The sequence below is a fragment of the Eublepharis macularius genome, chromosome 10 (genome assembly GCF_028583425.1).
Source record: "Eublepharis macularius isolate TG4126 chromosome 10, MPM_Emac_v1.0, whole genome shotgun sequence".
NCBI classification, from domain to species: Eukaryota; Metazoa; Chordata; class Lepidosauria; order Squamata; family Eublepharidae; genus Eublepharis; species Eublepharis macularius.
Window position 1 is genome coordinate 6,142,510 of NC_072799.1, and position 24,354 is coordinate 6,166,863.

Consider the following 24,354-nt stretch of genomic DNA (forward strand, 5'->3'; position numbering starts at 1 on the left):
TCTTGCCATTTTTATGCAGTTGCAGCTCTCAACATCCTACAACAGGCAGCGCCTTCTCCACATGCTCCACTACCGGCTCATGGCGTCTTTTTCTTTACCCAGCCCTCCCCATTCCTTCTTGGAGCCATTCCCTTGGGAGGCTCCCACCAGAGCCTGGTGCTGCCACCCCACGAACAGTCGACGAACAGTTTCATTCCTGTGTGTCCCTCCCTTGCACAAGGCACTCACAGGGAATTATCTGCAGCACCCGGTTTTTCTTCATGTTGGCTGGCAAGTTGCCCGTTCTCATCTTGTCGTTCTGAATTTTGATTGAAGTTAGCTTCTGCAAAAAGAGACAGGCAGAATACAAAATGACACCACTGCTACTTTCTAGCCGAGTTCAGATGGTTGCAGACTTGAGGTGGGCTGGGAAGGGGGAGGAGACATCATGACACACATGGTAGGCATGCCCCTCGTTTTTGCTTCTGCATCGCTTGTACCAACCCCAGCCCTTTGGGGGGAAAGGGATGGAATCTTGTTGGGCGCCCGAGCAAACTGACCCTTCTCTTCCACTCGTCTTTGTCTGCTACTCTGCTTTAGGGTAGCGTGACCAGGGCTAGTCAAAGGTATCTACTCCAACTGTTGCTGCAAGGAAGGATATTCCCCCCTGTGTGCACACACAAAGCTAAGCAACAACTTGTCTCGGCCAGAAGGCATCTGCATTGCAAAAAGCAGCCGACAGGAAAAAGACCTTGACAAGACTGAGTGGGAGGCAGTGTGTGTGTGTGTGTGTGTGTGTGTGGAGGGGGGGTACTACCTGACCTATTGCGGGAACAGCTGGATGTGACAGTTGGAGAGGGAATTGGTGACAGCTTTGCTGCCAGCCTGATATCTCCAGGCTGAGTATTTTCCTCTCTCCTGCCACAAGCACTTATAAGCCTGGGCATGACCAGAGGCTTGAGCCAAAGGGCTCTTGACCATCACTCGGGGACCACAGCCATGTCCTTGGCCAGAGGGATTAACGTGGTGGACAACAAGCCAGGTCTTGTCTATGTTGTATCTTTTTTGTTCTTTTTTAATGCTGTTATGCTGTTTTTATGCTGTTATGTTATGTAAAATTTGTTTAAAAGTGTCTTTTTGGTAAGCTACTTCAGATCCTCACTGGGGAGAAAAGCAAGATTAAAAATATACTGAAACAAATAAATACATTTTTAAAATCTAGAATTCTGCCACCTCCACCTAAAACACCAGGCTAGTTCCAATGGCAAAACTGAGGGCAAAATTGAGGTTCACTGCAGTGATTCTCATCATCATCATCCTCTCTTATCTGCTCTCCCTGTGAATGGGCTCAGAATGGAATACACCATATATAAAATACATATATTTTATAACATGCGGCAGCACGTGCTATCACGGGCCTGCCAACGCGTGAGCATATAACGCCAGCACTGCATCAGCTGCACTGGCTACCAGTGGAGTACCAAATCAGGTTCAAGGTTTTAGTATTAACCTATAAAGCCCTATGCGGACTGGGACCGGCGTATCTGCCTCTCCCCATATGAACCCCAGAGGACTCTCCATTCCAGTGAGAAACATCTGTTAAAGGTCCCTGGCCCCAGGGGGGCTCTCCTGGCATCGATCAGGGCCTTTTCGGTCCTGGCCCCAGCCTGGTGGAACGCTCTGTCTGAAGATACTAAGGCCCGGCAAGATTTGTTATCCTTTTGCTGGGCCTGCAAGACGGAGCTGTTCCGCCAGGCATTTGGGCAGTGCTAGGAGGGGGGCCCCTGGCCGGTTGATGAGGCCCTCCCCCACCACCAATACCCCCTGTGTTTTTTTTAAAAAAAACTTTTTAATGCAGAGGTGCTCTGAAGTTGTTTTAAATTTTTGATCAGTTGAATTCTGCGCCGCTATGCTGATATTTATAATTTATAATTGTATTTTAATTGTGTAAATGAGATGTTTTTAGAATCATTAATTATAATAATTGTTTTATAGATTTTAACCTGTATGTATCTTGTAATCCGCCCTGAGCCTGCTGGAAACGTGGGGAGGGTGGAATAACAACCGAAAATAAATAAATAAAATAAACATGTTAATTAAAACCAGATAAAAACGTCAATAAATATAACAATACAATTTCTAAAAGACAGCAGCACACGCAGACCTTTTGGAAAAGAAATCTAAGCCTTGTGGTTTCCTGATCACCGACACGTGGTCCTCAAAAGCACACCCCCAACCAGTTCCAGGACCGCCATTCCTTCAAGCGAGAAACACGGGATCCTGTTTGTTTCTCTCTGCCTTTAAGCAGGCGGGAAGGCAGGTTCAGAATCTGTGCTCTACCGCAACGCTGTGAGATTGGGGCTGAAGAAAAACACACCTGGTTCCATGTCGCTTTCTGCTGGGACGATCAAAGAGTGGCTTGGACAGGCCTGCTAGTTGGCGTTCCTAATAACGGCGCACCCAGCTACCACCTACCTTAAACTCTTCCTCCAGTCCATTGGTACTGGTCCCTGGGATCTTGTTATAAATCTTCTGCAAGTGGATCTCTAACGAGGTCACCTCCAGCTCTGTGTCCCCATACAGGTAATGCTCCAGGAGAGCTTGGTAGATGAAGACATACTGCATCTGGAAGAGAGAGGGCGATCTGGAGAGCCACATTCCGTATCCAACAGAAGCCACTCCCCGAGGCCTAAGGAAAACTGGTGCACCCAGGTGACATTAAGGAAATGGGATTCGGAGACTTCCGGTTTGGGATTCATGGAGGTCTAACGCAGCTCCATTTGCGGAGCTGACCGGACTGCCGTTTTAACCGGCCGGAGGGGTGAAAATAGCCCGCGGCCGACTGCTCTCAGGCGGGGAGCAGGCAAAGAACGCTCAAGACCCTAGGGTGAGCTAGATCTCGGACGAGGGGGGGCTCTACACAACGAGTCTCCCCCCGATCCTTGAGGTCCCACCTTGCGACGGGTCGGCTATAATCTCTGCGGCAGTTTTGGGGCCAATTCGGCTGGCATAAGACCTACATACCCAAGCTTCGATTGGGAAAAGAAGCTGAGAGGAGAATTTAAGATCGAAACAGCGATTACAACCCGAGAAAAGTGAAGAGAAGGTAAAGATCGCTATCTTTTGATACGGGACAGATTGACAAAAACAGAGAGGAAAAAAAGTAGATTTTTAAACTGCAACAGACTAGTGAAAAGGAGGTGAAGACTCGGCAGGAGTTGTAGTTGAAAAGAGACTAAGTTTAAAGAAGTTATTAAAGAAATCGGACTATTGTTTTGAATACCTGTGGCTTTGGAGCTGTGAGAAAAAGACACCATCGCGAGACCTGCTGTGGGAAGACGGGAGACAGGAAGTGCGTAACAACAATAGAGTGGCTGGAGAGAAGCGGCCCTTGCCGGAGGACAGGAAGTAGGGAATCGCCATTTTTGAAAGGGGAAGGGTCGCGGCTTCAGCGGAAGAGGAAGTAGGCCATTTTGGATTACAACATCATAGAGAAACCATAGAGAAAAGACGCCCGACATTTTGGACACTTTAAAATTTAATTTTGACAAGAAGATTGGGACATTTGAAAAAGAAAACGTTTAATTTTACGCCACGGAGTTAAGGAAGAGAGCGGATTCGTGGGAGCGAGCTAAAGCAAGCCCCACGATGTCGAAAAAAGAGTGGCAATCGGCAATAGAAAATCTGGATAAAAATCTGGACAAAAAACTTTTAGATATGATTAAAGAGCTTAAGGACACGAAATTGGAGCTTATTAAAGAGGTTAAAGAGGTTACACAGACAGTAAAGTCGGAGCTGTCAGAAGTGAAAAAAGGTATGGAAACGATTCGTAGTGAATTACAAGGAACGCAGCAGAGAGTTAAAACAGTAGAAGACGCGATGGAGAATTTAATAGACACGCAACAAACAGAGATGAGATTGGTGAAGGGGAGAATGTCAGTTGCAGAAACTAAACACATGGAGAAGCAGCTACGTTTTCGTGGTCTGCCAGAAGTGGAAGGGAAGTCAGCGCAAGAACAGATGACTGAGGTGTTGGCTGAATACCTGGGGAAGGAGGAGGAGGAAGTTGTGGCTATCCTAGATGTGGCATACCGTGTGAACTCGAGAATTGCAACCCAGAGGAAATTACCAAGGGATGTGATTGTGCAGTTTACAACAAGAAACATGAAAGAGAGGATTGTGACAAAACAGTTTCAAGATCCATTGGAGATTGATGGCAAGACGATCATTATAATGAAGGAACTGCCCAGATCAGTGTTATTGGACCGGAAAAAATATAAAGTGCTAATTCAGATTTTGAAGGACATGAAAATCAGGTACAGATGGGAGCTACCGGAAGGAGTGTCCTTTGAGTTTGGAGGGGCAAAAAAACGCATCAGATCTGAGCGAGAGATGGAGCGATTTATTAAGGACAATGAAAAAGACTTACCAACAAAACTATGAATATGGAGTGTAAAGTATTATCTTGGAATGTAAATGGACTAAACTCACCGAATAAGAGGAAAAATATTTTTCATTGGCTACTAAAACAAAAATGTGATACTGTTTGTTTGCAAGAGACCCATATTAGAAAACAGGATGTAAAATATTTAAAATCTGGAAAACTGGGCAAAGAATTTGTAGCGGCCTCTAACAAGAAAAAAAGAGGAGTGGTGTTGTATATAAAAGAGGAGCTACAGCCGAAATTTGTTATGAGAGATGTGGAAGCTAGATTTGTAGCAGTGGAATGTATTTGGAATTTAAAGAGAGTGTTGGTAGTTGGACTTTATGCACCTAATGGTGCAAAAGAAAGCTTCTTTGAGGAGTTAAGGAAGCATCTAGACGATCTTGTATATGACCAGATAATTCTTGCTGGAGACTTCAATGGAGTGACAGACTTGGAGCTAGACAAAAAGACTACAACGGTACAAAAGAAAAGAGGACTATTACCAAAGCTTTTTTTTGAGTTGATTCAACAAGAGACTCTCGAAGATGTATGGAGGAGAGAATATCCTAAAAGTAGACAGTTTACTTTCTATTCTGCAAGGCATTCTACATTATCAAGAATCGATATGATCTGGGCCTCAAAAGACTTAGCGTTATGGACTAAGGAGGTAGAAATAATGCCGATGGTAGGCTCAGATCACAACCCAATTATGTGGAAATTTGGAAAAAGGAGAAAAAGGAAAGCATGGAGAATAAATGAGGACTTGTTACAGGAAAGAGAGAATATGGAAATACTGAGAAGAGAGACAAAGTTTTTTATACAATACAACGTGAATAAAGAAGTACCAACCAACAAAGTTTGGGACGCGTACAAGGCGGTTGTAAGGGGCATACTAATGGACTTAAATGGCAGAGCAAGAAAAAAGAAAGAGGAGAAAAGACAAGAGATTGAGGAGAAAATAAAAGCCAAAGAAATACAGCTAAAAAAGAGACCAGGGAAAAAGAAGGCATACCAGGAAATCAAAATTCTTCAAGAACAGCTAACAGCAATGAGTAATAAAGAATTGGAGTGGAATCTTAAAAGACTGAATCAAAAAGCGTTTGAGGGTGCTAATAAACCTGGGAAATACCTGGCATGGCAATTGAAGAAGAAAAGGGAAAAGAAAATAATAAATAAAATCTGTGAAGATAATAAAACGTACTTGGAGCAGACTACCGTTAGTAGAGCCTTTTATAAATTCTACGCTAAGCTGTATAATAAAAAAGAAGTAAACAAAGAATCAATAGCATCATATCTGGAGAAAACCAAACTTCCAGAAATCTCGGAAGCTTGGAGAAATAAGTTGAACAGTGAAGTAACTGACGAGGAAATAAGCAAGGCAATACAATCCGCAAATCTAGGAAAGGCGCCAGGGCCAGATGGACTTACGGCTAAATTTTATAAGACAATGGCCAACGAACTGGCACCATTCCTAAAAGAGGTGATGAATGGAGTTTTCAGGGATCAAAGGATTCCAGATACTTGGAGTGAAGCGAATATATCATTGATCCCAAAAGAGGGCCAAGACTTGACTAACGTGAAAAATTATAGACCTATATCACTACTTAATAATGACTATAAAATTTTTACGAAGATATTGGCGGAGAGATTGAAGGGGTGGCTCTCGGAAGTCATAGAGGAGGAACAAGCAGGCTTTTTGCCAGATAGACAAATAAGAGACAATTTAAGGACAGTGATCAATGCTATTGAATATTATGACAAGCGTTGTGACAAAGAGGTTGGTTTCTTCTTTGTAGACGCTGAAAAAGCGTTTGACAATTTAAACTGGGACTTTATGTTTGCCACTATGGAAAAGCTACAATTGGGAGAAAGATTCATCAGAGCAATTAAGGAAATTTACAGAGACCAGACTGCAGCAATTGTAGTGAATGATGAATTGACCAAGAAATTGACGATTAGTAAAGGAACAAGACAAGGTTGCCCGTTATCTCCATTGTTGTTCATTTTAGTATTGGAGATTCTGATGATACAAATACGTCAAGATGAGGAAATTCGTGGAATAAAAATAAAGGACTATTCATACAAGGTCAGAGCATTCGCGGATGACATAATGTTAATTGTAGAGGACCCATTGGAGAACATGCCAAAAGTGATAGATAAGATCAAGGAGTTTGGAGACTTGGCAGGTTTTTATATTAACAAAAAGAAGTCAAAGATACTATGTAAAAATATGACTAAGCAGAAACAACAATTGTTAATGGAAATAACGGATTGTGAAGTAACAAGCAAAGTGAAATATTTGGGAGTTGAACTGACTGCAAAGAATATAGACTTATTCAAAAACAACTATGAAAAATTATGGACTCAGATAGAGAGAGATTTGATCAAATGGAATAGTCTGAACCTGTCATGGTTGGGCAGGATTGCAGCAGTTAAGATGAATGTGTTACCAAGAGTAATGTTTTTGCTACAGACAATACCAATCATCAGAGACTCTAAACAATTTGAAAAATGGCAGAGGAAAATATCAGATTTTGTTTGGGCAGGCAAGAAGCCTCGAGTGAAAGTAAAAGTCTTACAAGATGCAAAGGAAAGAGGCGGAATGCAACTGCCCAACCTGAGACTTTATCATGATGCAATCTGCCTAGTTTGGTTGAAAGAGTGGATGACATTAAAGAACAAGAAACTATTAGCCCTAGAGGGATATAAAAAAATTTTCGGATGGCACGCATACCTATGGCATGACAAAGTAAAGGTCAACTCGATGTTCCTGCACCATTTTGTACGGAGAAGTTTATATACAATCTGGAAGAAGTATAGAATTTACCTACAAGAAGGAACCCCCTTGTGGGTGGTTCCATATGAGGTGATAGATCCGAGAGCTGTTGATAACGAACAACAATGTTTAACGTACAAAGAAATAACTAAAACTGAAGTATCTAAACTTAGAATAAAGACGCAAGAGGAACTATCACCTAATTATGACTGGTTCCAGTATAGACAGATTAGAGACTTATACAATTCGGACTCCGCAAAGGGGGGCATACGAACAGAGAACTCGGAACTAGAGCAGACCCTTCTTAAAGAAGACAAGAAAAGAATATCCAAGGTATACCAAGTATTGTTGAAATGGTATACCGAGGACGAGACAGTTAAAACACAGATGGTGAAATGGGCTATAAATTTTAATAAAGAAATAACAATGGAGGCATGGGAATACTTGTGGAAAACTACAATGAAGACAACGACATGTACTAATATTAAAGAGAACATTTACAAAATGATATATCGTTGGTACATGACACCAAAGAAGATTGCGCTAGGGAATTTGAACACTTCTAATAAATGCTGGAAATGTAAGAAGCATGAGGGCTCCCTCTATCATATGTGGTGGTCATGTGAGGTAGCTAGGCAGTACTGGGAGGAAATAATAAGAGAAATGAGTGAAATTTTACAGTTTCAAATAAATAAGAACCCAGAACTCCTGCTACTAAACTTGGGAATGGAGGGAATTCCAGCCCATCATAGGACGTTGATATTTTATATGACAGCAGCAGCCAGACTTTTGTATGCGCAAAAATGGAAAGTACAAGAAGTGCCAACTATTGAAGATTGGATCTACAAATTGCTGTACATGGCAGAAATGGACAAGATGACAAGAAAACTGAGAAATCTGGACTCAGGGCAGTTTAACACAGACTGGGAGAAGCTGAAACAATATCTGGAGAAGAAATGGGAGGTGGGAGGAAAACTGTGGCAGTTTGAGAACTACTGAAGTATAATAAAAGTATAATAGAGAGGGGTGACTTTACCGGGGGAGGAAGAGATAAATGTGAATTTATAAGCAGTTAGATTAACAGATTGATATATATATAGATATATATAGGTTAATAGATAGAATATTGATAGAAAATAATTAATGATAAGGTTTAAATACGAGGATTGAGTAACCAACAATATTTTCTTTCTTTGATAAGATTTATATGCACCAAACTGAATGTACAGAAGAGTCAAATTGATTGACTATGTGATGAGCTATATAGAATTACCATAAAAAGATAGAATGAGTAATATATAGAGAATAAGTCAAATTGTTTGATTTAAATGTAAGATTTTTATGGTTTATGATATATAGGTTTATGATATATAGAAATATTTAAAACTGGAAAATGGGATAAATTGTTTATCCAAGATGGAAACAAAGACTTACAGTTTGGGTATATAACAAGAAAAGTAGTTAAGGATGTACTGCTTAATATAATGGAGAATGTATATCTGTTTTAGACAGAGGAATTTAATAGAAGCAAGGGAAAAGGGACAAAGGGTGGGAAAGCTGTTGGAAGTCAACAAAAGGGGGGGAAAGGGAGGGGGTTAGAAATGAAAAATTTGGGGAAAATTGAATGTAATGTAAAAATAACGGATTCTAACCCAATAAAAAATTTTTCAAAAAAAAAAAGGAAATGGGATTCAGTCCTTTGAAGGGTCTTGGGGAGATCAAGACAGATGCAATGGGGGCTGGAAAACCCTTCTTCAACTGCCCTCGTTCCAGGACTAGGTGCTTTTGGTTTTGCTGGAGGAAGAGAACAAAATCACTTAATCCTCACCCATTTTATCCCAGGTGTAGGAAACCCTCATTCTGAGCGCCAAGTTCTGGGGAAGCCAATAGTGTCCTGACAATTACACTGATCTACTGGGAATGGTAAAGGTAGTCCCCCTGTGCAAGCACCGAGTCATTACTGACCCATGGGGGATGTCACATCACAACGTTTTCTTGGCAGACTTTGTTACGGGGTGGTTTGCCATTGCCTTCCCCAGTCACCTACACTTTACCCCCAGGAAACTGGGTACTCATTTTACCAACCTCGGAAGGATGGAAGGCTGAGTCAACCTTGAGCTGGCTATGTGAACCTGGCTTCCGTCAGGATCGAGCTCAGGTCGTGAGCAGAGCTTGGACTGCAGTACTGCAGCTTACCACTCTGCGCCACAGCTCCACATCCAGCAGCAAGACCCGTGGTGCAGAGTGGTAACTTGATGGCACTTCCCACTTCCAAAGGCATGCAGACCTGCCTGTTATAGCTGTAGAAGGCTAAACCAGTGCAGCATCTGGTATCTTACAGAATTCTGCATCGCAACACAGCCTTTAGGCACGTTTACAAATAACGAAATTACGACAAAGGAAAAGTGCATGATCGGCCAACAAAGGCTGACATCTGCCTTCCTGGAGCACAGACTTACATCTGTTTGCACCATCTGGCACCGCTGTGCCCTGATGCGGCTCACGAACCCGTAAACGTCCACCTTCCTCTCGGTGAGCATCATGTCCAGCATGGCATCGATGACAATGAAGGTTCCTGTCCGTCCAACGCCAGCACTGGGGGCAGGGGGAGAGAACAAATGCCTTCTTTTAGTCCACCCTCGCTGGCCCTCTGGTCTCTTTCAGCAAAGCAACCCACGTGGCCAGATCACAGCAAGCAAGGGACAGAGAGGAGCAAGGCCGGATTAAAAATAAATGGTTAGAGCCTATATGCGCCCGGCTCTGTTAAGCTCCATCATCTGGAAGGGAAGCCCAAAGAGAACCGAGCTCGAAGCTGACGGGCGGTGAGCAGTGGCAGAAGGCTCCTTGGGCTCCCCTCACTGACTCTTTCCCTCCCGACCTTCTGGCCCTGCTGCTGCTCTGACATGGCCCCCTGCCCCTGAGCTCCTGGAGGAAAACCCAAGCGGAGCTGAGTTTTGCAAGAGACACTCTTGCAAAAATTCACTCTGCTCAGGTTTTCTTCCGGGAGCTTGGGGGCGGGCTTGACTACACTTCCCAGGTAAACCTGTGTCAGGCGTCTCATGTAGTTTAGCTCTGTGTGGGTAAACAATCTGGGAAGGGGGGCAGGAGGAAGCTGTGAGGCAATCCCTCTTGGGCAAGGAAGGCCTTGGAGAGCCACAAGGCTGCCTGCTGTCTTTGCAGAGGCGGGGGACAAACTGGAGTTGCTCTCTCTCTGGGGAAGAGGAAGACACTGCTTCTAAGAGAAGTCCTGCCTAACTAAGAGAACCATAGAATCAGAGATGGAAGGGACCTCCAGGGTCATCTAGTCCAACCCCCTGCACTATGCAGGAAATTCACAACTAGTTCCCCCCCTACTCCCCTAGGGACCCCGCCGCTCCATGCCCAGAAGATGGCAACATAATCCCTGGCCAAACTGGCCTGGAGAAAAGAGGAGGGGAGCCGTCCCCCATTCCAGGGTGTCTCCCGCCCTGAGTGAGAACCTGCACACGGAACACAGACTGACCTGCAGTGGACGACGATGGCCCCTGCGTACTGCGGGTTGCACGTCTTCACCTTCTTCAGGAACTTCAGCATCCCGATGGGCGTGAAAGGGACGCCGAAGTCAGGCCAGCTGGTGAAGTGGAACTGCGTCACCAGGCGCTGGGGTTTTTTGTTGGTGACGTCGCCTACCTGGGTGGACAGGCGAGAAGACAGGTTACAAAAAGGTTAGACTGTTCAAAGTTTACAGCCCACCTGGATCTCCTTCTTTCCCCTGGCGACCCTTAAAATCCACTGCAGAGATTGAGAGGGTCTGACTGGATCAAGGAAGGAACAACCACATGGAAGGGGTGGCCCCCTTTCGCAGACTCCACTATCTTTGATAAAGCTTGCCTCGTTATGTAATGAGGGTGGGAATTTCTCACTGCAGGGTACTGCATCTAGGAGCAGCAGAGGGAATGCAGATCTGTTAACATGGAGCAGGGCTGCCTTCCCACGGAGCTGGTAAATCCCAGTCAGGGATGTGCCGCTTCAGAGTGTAAGTGGGAGCACCGCCACACAACTCCCCCCCCCCTCCACCCCACAAGGAAACTGGCACGTCAGGGAGATGGCTGGGCCACAGCTCCACATCCAGCAAGGATTGAACCCAGGTATCCCAGATCCTAGACCAATACTCTAACCACTTCACCACCCTAGCTCTCTTGCCATAAACTGCCATGGATTTCACAACTTTTAAGACTGAATCTACTCAGAAGTCACAGACAAAGCAGAAGGTATGTGGCCAGCAATCCTTCTGTGCTTGAATGGTCTAAAATATTAAGTGGAACAAAAAACAAAGCTAGCTTAAGCATTTTTAAAGGGTACCTTTAAACGGCTATCTCGCAGCATTTATGGGGTGTACAAGCTTGCTTATAAGCAGAGCTTTTTTTCAGCAGGAACGCAGTGGAACAGAGTTCCGGAACCTCTTCAAAATGGTCACATGGCTGATGGCCCCACCCCCTGATCTCCAGACAGAGGGGAGTTGAGATTGCCCTCCGCGCCGCTCAGCAGTGCAGAGGGCAATCTAAACTCCCCTCGGTCTGGAGATCAGGGGGCGGGGCCACCAGCCATGTGACCATTTTCTCCTAAGGCAACCCACTGAGTTCCACCACCTCTTTTCCCAGAAAAAAAGCCCTGCTTATAAGACAAGACAGAGAGGCATAAACCAACACTAATCCAACTTGAAAAGCTTGGAGAACACTTGAAGGAGGGGGCACAGAGGAGAGAGAAACAACATGCGGTACCTGTTGAATGCAGAATTTCCGCACTGTGTAGTCAACCAAGACGGTCACGTCTTCTACGGACACTCGGATGTTTCCATAGGTCCAACAGCCCTGATCTGGCCAGTACTGAGCACATTTACACTGGAGAGAAACAACATAAAAAGAAAGATTTAAGGCAGAAATAGACAATGCCTTGAGAGCTCCCACAGGATTCTGCAATATGCCCCTGTCTGTTCACCCACCACCTCCAAGCATGTGCGCTGTATGAACAGGATCATGTGACTGTGGCTAGCGGGCAGCGTGACACAGCGGCAAGGAAGACTGACATGATTTTAGGCTGCATTAATGGATGCATACCCAATAAATTCCAAACTCGGCTTCATATACACCAGACATTATCTGAAGCCCTGTGTGTCTAGTTTTGGGCACAGTGCTTTAAGAAAGGTGTGGACAAACTGGAACAGGCTCGGAAGAGAGCAATTAAGACCTAAGAAGAAAGGCTGAAAGAACTGGTTGAGCCTGGAGAAGACGGACTGCAACTTCAACTTAAGTGATGTCACATGCAAGACAGCAAAAGTTTGTCCTCTGTTGCTCCGGATGGCAGTATTAGATCTTAATGGACAAGTAACAGGAGGGTAGATTTGGGCTGAACACTAAGAGAAATTCCTAATGCACAGAGCGGTTTAACAACGAAGCCAAAGGCTGCATGGATGAGCTCTTCAAGCAGAGGCCAGGACCTGTTCTGAGCAGGACCTGTTCTGAGAAGGGAAATGGAGTAGATACTTCTTTACACAATAAGTGATTAAAATGTGGAATTCGCTGCTGGAAGATGTAGCGATGGCCACAGGCACAGACAACTTTAAAAGGGGTTTCGATAGATTCACGGGGCAAACGTCTATCAGTAGCCACTAGCCATGGTGACTAAAGGGAATCTCCACATTCAGAGGCCGTAAACTTCTGAACAGCAGTGCCAAAAGGCACTGTCAGAGGAAGGCCTCGGCCTCTACGCCCTGTTCTGGCCACTGTGTGAGACAAGATGCAGGACTTGATGGACCATTGGGCTGATCCAACAGAATTCTTCTTGTGTTCTTAGATAGCCTTCCAACTCTAGAGCTCTATGATTTATGGAGAGAAACAATGGGGACCGTGGAGAAACAGGATCTGCCGTGGATGCAATGACTCAAGAGTCTCGAGAAATTCTTACACTAACCAGCTTCAGCGACGAGTGAGCAGCTGTCCACAAGTCTTCTTTTGCAGCTGTGTGTCTGCTGCAAAGACAGTGTATTCTTCCAGCACCACCACCCCACCACGATATTCTGCCCCCAGATAGAGCCCTTGCAGACTGGATAAATGCAGGGCTTTTTTTCAGCTGGAACGTGGTGGAATGGAGTTCCGGCACCTCTTGAAAATGGTCACATGGCTGGTGGCCCCGCCCCCTGATCTCCAGACAGAGGGGAGTTTAGATTGCCCTCCATGCTGAGCGGCGCGGAGGGCAATCTAAATTCCCCTCTGTCTGGAGATCGGGGGGTGGGGACACCAGCCATGTGACCATTTTCGTCAAGGGTGATTTAAACTTTTAAAAACTCCCCCCTTGTTCCAGCTGACTCAAAGTGATGTCATTGTGTAGTCCTGGGAGCATGTGGTACCAGGGGCACCTCCTGCTAAGAGTTGCCCCCTGTGCTGGCAACTCACTGAGTTCCAACACCTCTTTTCCCAGAAAAAAAACCCTGGATAAATGTATCAGGGCCACTGACTAGACATGGGCGCGAACCAAACAAATTTAACGAACCAGCGGTTTGTGGTTTGGTGCCGACGACGATCCCGAGATTGTGAACCGCAACGAACATTTCCCGTTACCGAACCGGTTCACGGTTCGTTGGGCGCAGAACGGCCCCTGTGGCAATTAGAGAGCCCATTTTCCCAGGGAGTCTTTTGCAGCCTCTCCTACAGCCATCACCCAAGTTTGGACAAGATTGCAAAAGGGATCTTGGAGTTGTACCCTCTCCAATCCAAGGCCCCCAGGAAACTCCCACAAAAATCCAAGCTCAATTATACTCTCAGTCTCTCTCCCCAAAGGCTAGCAAGAGGCAAGCAAGAGCTCTGTCCCACTTCACTGCTTGCTGAAAGTGAAACCCAGCCTGGGAGCCCATGGCTATTTATAAGCACAGGTCCCATTGAGTAACACAGGAGGTCTGTGTTTGGCCGTCAGAGCTGCCTATCAGGGTTTGCAAGGATGAGATTGGAGTGCCCGTGGCTACAGGACACCCTCTTCCCCCTCCCTCCCCTGGGTGTCTTCTCCCAACTTGTAACCGCTTTGCAGCTCCGTGGTTGGAAGGAAGACCTGCCAATCAAGGTAAGCTGGGCTTCCATTTGGGTTTCCAGGGCGACAGAAGGAGCGCAGACAGAGTTCAGGCATTCCCCTGGCTCCGTTGCCAGGGGAATTGATTGCTGGCGCCTGAGTGTCTGGCTTCCTGAACCGCGGCCGAACGTACCAAACCAGGCTTTTACCGACTGCTGGTTCGTTGGCCGTGGCCGATAATGAACCGCCAGATCACGATAGCCATTATCGTGGATTTTTGAAGTTCGTAATGCAGTTCATGCCCATCTCTACTACTGACACTCCTACTGGCTATTCCTCTTTGTGACAAGTTGCGCACCTTTTCCTATGCCCACATCACCTTTCTGCTGTCCTACTTTTCTGCTGCTTTCCTTCCGCTGGCCACACAGTCTCTCTGGTACCTATTTACCTCTTTCCTTTCTTTCAGATTGGTCACCATGACAATCGTTGCTGTGTTTTGCTCCCAAATCATTCTCCAGAAGTCATTCACAGTTTCTTCTTTTGGTCCTAAAAAAGAGGGAGGTAAATATAGCACAGGAAAAATGACAGTGAGATTAGCAGACCCACAGCACCCACCCCTTTTTGAGCACACAAAGCTGCCTTACACCGAAGGAGACCCATGGCCTAATTAGCCCAGTCTGGCCTGCTCTCTCTGGCAGCAATACTCCAAGTTTAGGGTACAGAAATTTCTATCTCTTTGTCTCAAGTATTGTGTATATTTGCAATGTTGCTTGCAGAAAACTAAAGTCTTTATACTTCTAAAGTCCAAACAATACAATTTATATGCTAAGTTAAAAATGACACGTTTTGTGTTGTTAAAGCAGTAAAACAGGCTTGAATGTAAGTAACACATATAATTAAAAATTCCCCTACATTTCCATTTCCCCCCACCAAAGAAAAACAGAACAAAAACACACACCATTAGTATACTAAAGTCAGCATAAAAACTCCCAGTCTTCTGCCACCTGAATACAAATATGTGAAGGTAGGGTTTTTTTTCGGGGAAAAGAGGTGGCGGAACTCTCAAGAGGGAAATGGGGAAGAAACACATGGGATTCTTTTCATACACTATTGCCAAGTATTTTCAAGAGGTGCCGGAACTCTGTTCCACCGCATTCCCGCTGAAAAAAAGCCCTGCGTGAAGGGAACCCAACAGTATTTACCTTGTGCTGCAATGAACTTGTTCTTCTCTTGGTACCCCTGTCAGGACAAAAGCACAAAAAGGAAGGAGACAGATCAGCTTTTCTCTCTAAAAAGGCCAACCAACTGCAGTAAAATGCGCGCCCCCAAACAGGGACCTTCTCAAAGACTGTACAGGCAAGAGATCTGGGCTCACTCTTGTCTCAACAAGGAAGTTCAGTCCAATTTCCTGTCCCAATGGATACTTACATTGATGAATGAGGCATTGATGTAATCAGAGTCTGGAACCCCTTCAAGCGGAGTCAGGTGAACCCTGGAATGATCATCTAAGGAAGAAGAAGAGAAGAGGCACATTAAAGATTTTTTTTTAAAAAAATCAAGGTATTAGGAGAAAACCATAGAGCTATACTTCTAGATCAGGGGCAAAGAAAGGAGATTTTCCCATGGGAGAGGGATTATAGAATCATAGAGTTGGAAGGGGCCATACAGACCTTCTAGTCCAACCCCCTGCCCAGTGCAGGATCAGCCTAAAGCATCTCTGACAAGTATTCATCCAGCCTCTTCTTGAAAACTGCCAGCGAAGGGGAGCTCAACACCTCCCTAGGCAGCTGATTCCACTTTTGAACTACTGACCGTGAAAAAGTTCTTCCTAATATCCAGCCGGTACCTTTCTGCATGTAATTTAAGCCCGTTGCTTCGGGTCCTATCCTCTGCTGCCAACTGGAACAGCTCCTTGCCCTCCTCCAAATGACAGCCTTTCAAATATTTAAAGAGAGCGATCATGTCCCCCCTCAGTCTCCTCTTCTCCAAACTAAACATTCCCAAGGTCCTCAGCCTTTCCTCGTAGGGCTCAGTCTCCAGACCCCTGATCATCCTCGTTGCTCTCCTCTGCACCCTCTCGATTTTGTCCACATCCTTTTTGAAGTGAGGCCTCCAGAACTGCACACAATACTCCAGGTGCAGCCTGACCAAGGCAGTATAGAGAGGGAGCATTACAGCACTCACTTGCAAAAGGAGGAACACGGGAAAGAAGAACACATGCACTGCTGCCACACCCATCTGCATGAATGCTTCCAAGTCAAAGGTGGGCTAATGATGGCCTAGGAGGAGAAAGCCTGTCTCCTTCCGTCCAGTCCGGTCCACCAGTTAAGATCTGACTCCAAAGCACTGCTCTCCATGCCCCTCTGCCTTGAGGCTCGCCTGGCACGTCTAGACGCCATGCCAAAACAGTTCTTTTTACCCAAATTTTAACTAAATGGTTTATCTTTTAAAACTTTTTTAATGGAGTGCTTCTGGTCTGAGGTGTGTTCTTATGTCCCCGGCTTGTTTTTCCATGCCTTGTTTTGTTTTTATATTTCCAATATTTTTATGATTTTTTTTATAGTACTGTCTTTACTGGTAAGCTGCCTCGAGCAGGACTCTAGAGCGGCAACAAGTGCGTGGGGCAGAGGAGGCGAAAGAGAGGAGCTGCTTGTTTTCAGAGATGAACTTTTTACACACAACACACACAGACATACACACTACTGGTACTCAGAGCATGGGTTGCATGGGGACAAGGGCTAGGCTGGGAAGGGCGCCTTTGGTTTTTCACTAAATCAGAGGCAGGTTGTTAGGACTGGCCATGGAATCTGTGGGAAGCACACAGGCTGGGAGCTAAACTACAAGGGATGAATTACACAAGGACGTTGACATGAAGGGAATCGCAACGTTAGCTGGGAAGCTGAGTTTTAAAAGAGATCAGAAGGCTCTGTCAATTTCCCCTTTCTACAGAGCTTGCAAATATCACTGCTCAGGGGGGTTTGCTTATTTCCTTTTCGCCTCCTAGAAGGGGAGGTGAAACTGACAGAGCCTTCAGGAGGCAAAGAGGAAATTAACAAACCTTCTGAGCAGCCATCTTTGCTGACTCTTTAGAGAGGGGAAATTGACAAAGTCTTCCACTCTCTTTTAAAACTCGGCTTCCCAGCTAACATTTGCAACTCCCTTCACAGGTGCATCCTCGTGTAATTCGTCTCTTGTAGCTTAGCTCTCAGCCCTGCTCCTTTTGGGTTAGCCTTTCCTGTGTTCTGCACGGAGTGCTCTCCATTGCAATATGCTCCTTCTAAAGATTTAATTTACACAGGGCATTTTAATAGCAGCATACTTTGCAAGGGACGCATTCCGACGACATTTTGACTCAGAGAGCAATCAACACCTATCCTCTCCACTGGACGAAACTGAGTAACAATTGTCCATGTTATACAGTTGCGTGCCACAGAGATGGGGTCCCCAGCAAAGGTATTGGAGTGAAACCTTTCCCACGGTTGCTCACCACTCCTCTGTGACACCAAAGCTGATACACCAGAGAGCTATCCTAGCATCCTTTCCAGACAATCTCACTGGAGTTCTGGTTATGCAAGACGACAGTTCCACACAGAAGTTATCACTGAATCAGAGCTGCATCTTAGAGCGTGTGACTTTTCAAAGGGATCGTCGGATAAGCCCTGCTTATCTCGTCAGGCTCAGATGGAGGAAGTTTCAGAAGGAAGAGGGCTGCTTATATGGCTCTACCGGGAGCAGCTACTGCAGTGAAAGAGGATATCCCCCCACGGCTCTTTCCCCTGCACCCCACCGTCAATCCGACATATGCTGTGCTTGTATTAACATGCCATCAGAGTCATGCTCCACTTTGCATTCGCTCTCCAAAACGGAGACGTTTTACCATATGTGAGTATTACTCTCGTGTGGCAGAAACTGTTCCTGCCACTTCGCCTCTCCCCTGGATTGTGCCGCCCTCTCTCCTGTACTTGCCACCCACAAGCAATGCATCTCCTAGGCAACCTCCCCCTTCCTCGCTCTCTAATCATCAGTGCGTCATTTTCTGGTCTGCTTTAAGCAGAGAGAGATGGGATGGTGAAAAGCCGACAAGCTTCCAAGGCGCAAAGTGTCTGCCCTGCAACGATGCCTACCCGTTCGGAGTGACCACAACCTGTATAAACGAGACAGAGCAGAAGGCCGTCGTAATCCAAACTGTGCATCGGCCGGCTGAACTGCAGCTATAGTAGAGCCAGGATCAGCTAGGATTCGAATCTACATCTCGCAACCCCGTCCGGCAGTCCCTTCTGACCCGACCTCCGAACCATGGCTTCATCTTACTGTATTGTATTGTATTGATTGGATTTATATCCCGCTTTTCCTGCAAGCAGCCTTAGGGCTGTTTACAATAGCATAACATCAATATACACATAGATCCAGAGGAGTTCGCCGTGTTAGTCTGTAGTAGCAAAACAGAAAAGAGTCCAGTAGCACCTTTAAGACTAACCAACTTTACTGTAGCATAAGCTTTCGAGAAACACAGTTCTCTTCGTCAGATGCATCTGAAGAAGAGAACTGTGATTCTCGAAAGCTTATGCTACAGTAAAGTTGGTTAGTCTTAATAACAACAACAACATTTGATTTATATACCGCCCTTCAGGACAACTTAATGCCCACTCAGAGCGGTGTACAAAGTATGCTATTATTATCCCCACAACAAAACACCCTGTGAGGTGGGTGGGGCTGAGAGAGCACCAGAGAACTGTGACTAGCCCAAGGTCACCCAGCTGGCTTCAAGCGAAGGAGTGGGGAATCAAACCCGGCTCTCCAGATTAGAGTCCTGCACTCTTAACCACTACACTACTCTCTTAAAGGTGCTACTAGACTCAATATACACATAAATATATAAAACATGAATAAAAAGGCATTAAGTACAATATAAAATGATATAAAACAAGAAGACATAAGTCCACAAGGACATCCAAGATGCGGCTTCTCGAACAGACTATTATTCCCCTCTAACTATGGGGCAGATACGGCGGATCCAATCGGAGCAGCAGAAACGGAGCGGACCAGGCAAGAGGCCAGCAGGATACCTTTATCCCCAACTAATAGCTTCCTCCTAGTCCATCAAGACTCCCCTGTAACAAACCTCTGCTCTCTCCACACCCCTCCCTCTTCTATTCAGCTAAGGAAAACTTACAAGTACATGTAGATACACACACACACACGTCCCACACACAAATGCACGAAGCTGCTTTATATCGAATCAGACCATCGGTCCATCAAGGCTAGTACCATCGACTCAGACTGGCAGCGGCTCTGCAAGGTCTCCGACAGAGGTCTTTCACACCACCACCTTCTCGGTCCTATTAGCTGGAGATGTCAGGGATTGAACCCGGGACCTTCTGCAAGTAGACGCTCTACCACTGAAACACGGACGGCCCTTCCCTGACCTAGCATTCTTAAAAATACTCTGGTATTCTGCTCAGCTTATAACAAAGAAGTTAAACCAAAGAAATAGCCATGACCTAACAAGATTTAACTACAAATTGCAGAGAATTTTGTCACCAGGAGGAAACAACTTAGTTCTAATAAGTACCACCTTGGTGACCCTGGGAGGGCAGAAAGGCAGGGTAAAAATCTTGTTAATAAATAGTAATATTATGAGGGGAAGGGGCTCTCCCCCCCGCCTCCAGCGGCTTTGTAAGATTGCTGGGACAAGAGAGAAACACCAGGCTGAACTCCCTCCTGCAAGCTTTCCCATGGAATGGGGGACATTGCTACAGAAGACGGAGGCGTCACAGAGGCCAGCTGAACCTGGAAGCAAGACAGTAGGCTAGAACAGCTCGCAAACAATTTGTCTGGCAACCTAAGTCATTGGATGGGCACAGATCGGGAGAGGCAGGGCACCAATCGGGAGAGGCAGGGCATACATCAGGAGAGGCAGGGCACCGATCGGGAGAGGCAGGGCACCGATTGGGAGAGGCAGGGCACGATTGGGAGAGGCAGGCCACGATTGGGAAAGGTAGCACTGTGCAATGGCTCAGAGGTTATTTCTTCCCTCTAAAATCTACTCCTTTGAATGGTTTTGTGTTCTTTCCACCTCACAGTTTGGTTTCACACACCCAGCTGCATCAAACTGTGGCCTAACTACATCCTCAGCCTCCGCGATACTTACAAGGCAAGATGTTCACGTATCTGTTCTTCTCCTTGTTTTCCTCTTTGGAGGCAGCTTCGCAGGTAGCCTGGATAGGGCACGCCGGAAGAGCCTGGGAGAGCAGAGAGAAAAGAGGTGTTCTGTTGGCGCTCCGATGGAACACTAGGGAGCAATCACAGCTTTGTTAAAAAGCCCACACACTGACCATACAACTCCTGTGGCTTTTTGCTCCACTTCTTAAACATGCAGTGACTTTAAGCGGCAAGGAAGTCAAAGCGTAGGAAAGACATTGTTAAGCCACATTATTGCTGGATTACCTAGATTCAATGTCCTAGCAGCGGATTCTTTGTTCATTTCTTGGAGGCAGGAGCTGAAACATACCTAGAAGGCCAGTTTGGCTAGGGATCATGGAGGTGTTTTGCCATCTTCTGGGCATGGAGCAAGGGTCACTGGGGGTGTGTTGGGGGGGAAGGAAGCTGTGAATTTCTTGCACTGTGCAGAGGGTTGGACTAGATGACTCTATAATTCTATGATTCTAAGTGCCCAAGTATCTTGATATTTATCCAGGTACTTGCAAAACAGGAAAAGGTCTGCTCAGAGATATAAAGTTTCCAGAAATACTGAAGCCATGAGAAAAAAACATGGTTACTTAAATGGAAATTTGGGTAAAAGGGAAATACGTGCAATACTTAAGTTTTCTATCAAGCCTAAACCTATTCTGCTGCTTTAAAGGCATAAAACGCATCAGCTATAACTTGCTAAGCAATTAAAATTACATTAATTAGCATGGTTATGGAATTTTGAAGGAAAAATACATTTTGTAAAATACCAAATATACTAGAGCCAGTTTGGTGTAGTGGTTAAGAGCGCGGGACTCTAATCTGGAGAGCTGGGTTTGATTCCCCACTACTCCACTTGAAGCCAGCTGGGTGACCTTGGGTCAGTCACAGCTCTCTCAGAGCACTCTCAGCCCCACCCACCTCACAGGGTGTTTGTTGTGGGGATAATAATACACAAAGTCCTATTCACAAATGGGATTTTGTATATTATTGATATTCACAATTCATATATTATTGATATTCATAATTCATTATTGTGAATGGGACTTTGTATATTATTGATATTGGATTTGACTTGTTGGTTATTTCACCTAATATATAAAATTGTTGATTATTTGTAGACAGAAGGTGTGTTAATTTCACTCCTTGTACCTCCTTGAGCTTGGGCTCTCTACGCTTAGGTGGATTTATAGGAGGTTTCCTTCTTACATTTTCAGTGGGGATAATAATGACATAATTTGTAAACTGCTCTGAGTGGGCATAAAGTTGTTCTGAAGGGCGGTATATAAATCAAATGTTATTATTACTACTATTATTATTAAAGCGAGAGAGTTGCAAACTACTGTTCCTTCTGCTATCTTGGTATATTTCTATCATTCCAAGAGAAAAAAAAAGTTCTATTTCATAGGAGTTTTTCTCCAACGCTCCCTTAACTGTCCCCGTTTTTCAGTTAGAAACACTGAAAAAGTCCTTAGAGAAAGGATGAGTGAGTTTGTAAAAAAAATCTTCTGGGCCTTGATATCTCTAGGCTTGCTGTGTGTGGGTTGTGTGATGTCTGATGTTAGAACACTCTGTGAGGACCTCTCGGAGGTGCCTACTTCAGACCAAGCATGGGGAGGAGAAGCCCAGAAGCACTTCTTAGCAAACAGCAAGGGCCCAATCACATAGAAGGCTTAAAATTGTGCAGCGCTTCTACTCAAGGGGCAAAGCCACAACATGGGATAGGTACTGCCTCTTGCCCCAAGCAGAACTTTGAAGCAAATTTAGTTTTAAAAAAGGAGACCTGCAGAACGAGAGATCCAGGCGGTCCAGAACTGTTTGACAGAAACCGGCCAACCTACCTTGGGAAAACTCAACCGCAAGGTAAAATCTTCCCCCTGGAGGAAGAAGCCCTGCTTTGGATTAATGCCTATGGGAATGACAGAGCCCTCTGCAAAGAGATTTATTCTAACACTAGCAACAACGCCCGTTGTGTGAAAACGTACAATGGGCTCTAGGAAACTGATTTGGCAGGACCCCTTCTGGTGGCAAGCGGGCACTTCGCAGTGGCCTGGAGGCCAGAGCTGGAGGGGGCTGAGAGGAGGCGTGGGGAGGAGTGCTTAGGTCATCGGTTTGGCGGTCCCCCTCCCAGCGGCAAGCGGATGCTTTGCAGCAGCCTTGAGGCTACAGTTGTCAGCAATGCGCTTGTGCAAGGATAAAAAGTGAGTTGTCACCAATACGGCTTTCCTTTTATATAGTAGGATGATTTTAATGATTCGGTGCTAAAGGGGCAGAATAGCTTACTGAGCTTTGCATTTCTCTTGTGAATAGTTTGCTTCCAACTATGGCAGTAGAAAAGAGCAAGAGTCCAGTATTGGACTGATGCCTATGGGAATGACAGAGCCCTCTGCAAAGAGATTTACTGTAACACTAGCAACAACGCCCGTTGTGTGAAAAAATACAATGGGCTCGAGAAAAATTTGACGGGCCCCTCCTGGCGGCTTCGCAAGTGGCCTGGAGGCCAGAGCAGGATACCATCTGAAGAAGTGAGCTGTGGCTCACGGAAGTTCATACCTTACCACAAATTTGTTAGTCTTATAGGTGCTACCGGACTCTTGCTCTTTTCTCCTGCTGCAGACTGACTAACATGGCTACCCATCCCGATCTGTTTCCAACTATGGGACCGAGAAAGCGGTCAGTGAGCCAATGACCACATAATGAAAGCTTACCCTTTGGCGCTCACCTTTAACTAATCCCGTGGATCGTTTACAAATAAATCATTAAGGGGAGAAGCAAGCCTAGGGAAGAGTGAGGCGCCGTGCCACACTGCTTCACAAGGTGGCAGCAAAGCCTCTTTGAGCACATCCTCGGATCCCATGAGCTGACTGCGATCAGGGCACCCACCCAAATAATCAGAGCGAACCAGGAAAAAGTAAACATTCAAGGGAAGAAAAATTTGTTTGGCAGCAGCAAGTTAAGCCCCAAACTGAACAAAAGCGTGAAGACTAAAAACCCAGCTCTCGGAATGCAACTCTCCAACCTCCTGGAGTTAGCTACAAGCATAGGGAGAGAAAAAGAGAAAGAGCCGACTCCGGACCACTCAGCAAAGTTTAAGTCAGAGAATGACGGTGCGGGGGTCAGGGGGTCTACAGTGATGGACCCCTGAACCATCTGGACATAAAATGAACCCATAATTTGCTCCAGGAGACTAGTGAAGTGCTACAGATAAAACATCAGCCTTACCAACAGGCGAGGGGGGAGAGTAAGATCCAGGTCCATATCCTCACGCAAAAAACAAACAAACTCTGCAGGGCCTTCGGCAAGCCGCATGCTGAGCCTGAACTGCTTTCTAAGGGAAAATTGTTTAGCCCTTTGCACAATTAAGAAGGTAGCTGAGAAGCGCTCAGTTGATGGGCAGCAGATTCAAGATAGGCAAAAAGAAGGACTTCTTTACTCAACTAATGATTAAAATGTTCAATTTGCTGCCGGGGGATGCAGTCATGGCCAGAGGCATAGATGGCTTTAAAAGGGGATTAGACAGGTCCATCAATGGCTACCAGCCATGATGATTAAAGAGAAACTCCATATACAGAGGCAGCAAACCTCTAAAACCCAGTGGTAGGAGGCAACGTTAGGGGAAAGCCTCGGCCTCTACTCCCTATTGTTCATGGAATCAGAGGGCTGGAAGGGACCTCTAGGATCATCTAGTCCAACCCCCTGCGAAAGGCAGTAAATTCCCAAATGCCTTCCCCCGCCCCTGCCCCCACACACAGTGACCCTTACTCCATGCCCAGGAGATGTCAAAACTCCATCAGGATCCCTAGCCAAACTGGCCTGGGGAAATTTGCTACCTGACCCCACGGTTGCGATCAGCCTTATCCTGGGCGTGTAAGAAGGGGCCGTGAGAACTAAGCTCTGATGTAACCCTTCCTGCCCTCCCTCTCATGATCAGCCTAAGTTCACAGAA

At 45.7% G+C, this 24,354-nt stretch overlaps 1 protein-coding gene across 4 annotated transcripts in view; it reads right to left on the reverse strand.

Annotated features, from left to right (window-relative positions):
- Positions 1–24,354, reverse strand: part of PTPRA (protein tyrosine phosphatase receptor type A) — a 199,335-nt gene that overhangs the window by 13,954 nt on the left and 161,027 nt on the right. For all 4 annotated transcript variants that reach the window (XM_054990372.1, XM_054990369.1, XM_054990371.1 and 1 more), the window contains 9 exons: positions 20,371–20,461; positions 15,648–15,724; positions 15,422–15,458; positions 14,668–14,765; positions 11,942–12,061; positions 10,684–10,850; positions 9,641–9,776; positions 2,455–2,604; positions 229–322 (listed from right to left, as the gene is read on the reverse strand). In XM_054990372.1, coding sequence (XP_054846347.1) covers positions 229–322; positions 2,455–2,604; positions 9,641–9,776; positions 10,684–10,850; positions 11,942–12,061; positions 14,668–14,765; positions 15,422–15,458; positions 15,648–15,724; positions 20,371–20,461 — 970 coding nt within the window. The remainder of the gene's footprint in view (positions 1–228; positions 323–2,454; positions 2,605–9,640; positions 9,777–10,683; positions 10,851–11,941; positions 12,062–14,667; positions 14,766–15,421; positions 15,459–15,647; positions 15,725–20,370; positions 20,462–24,354) is intronic.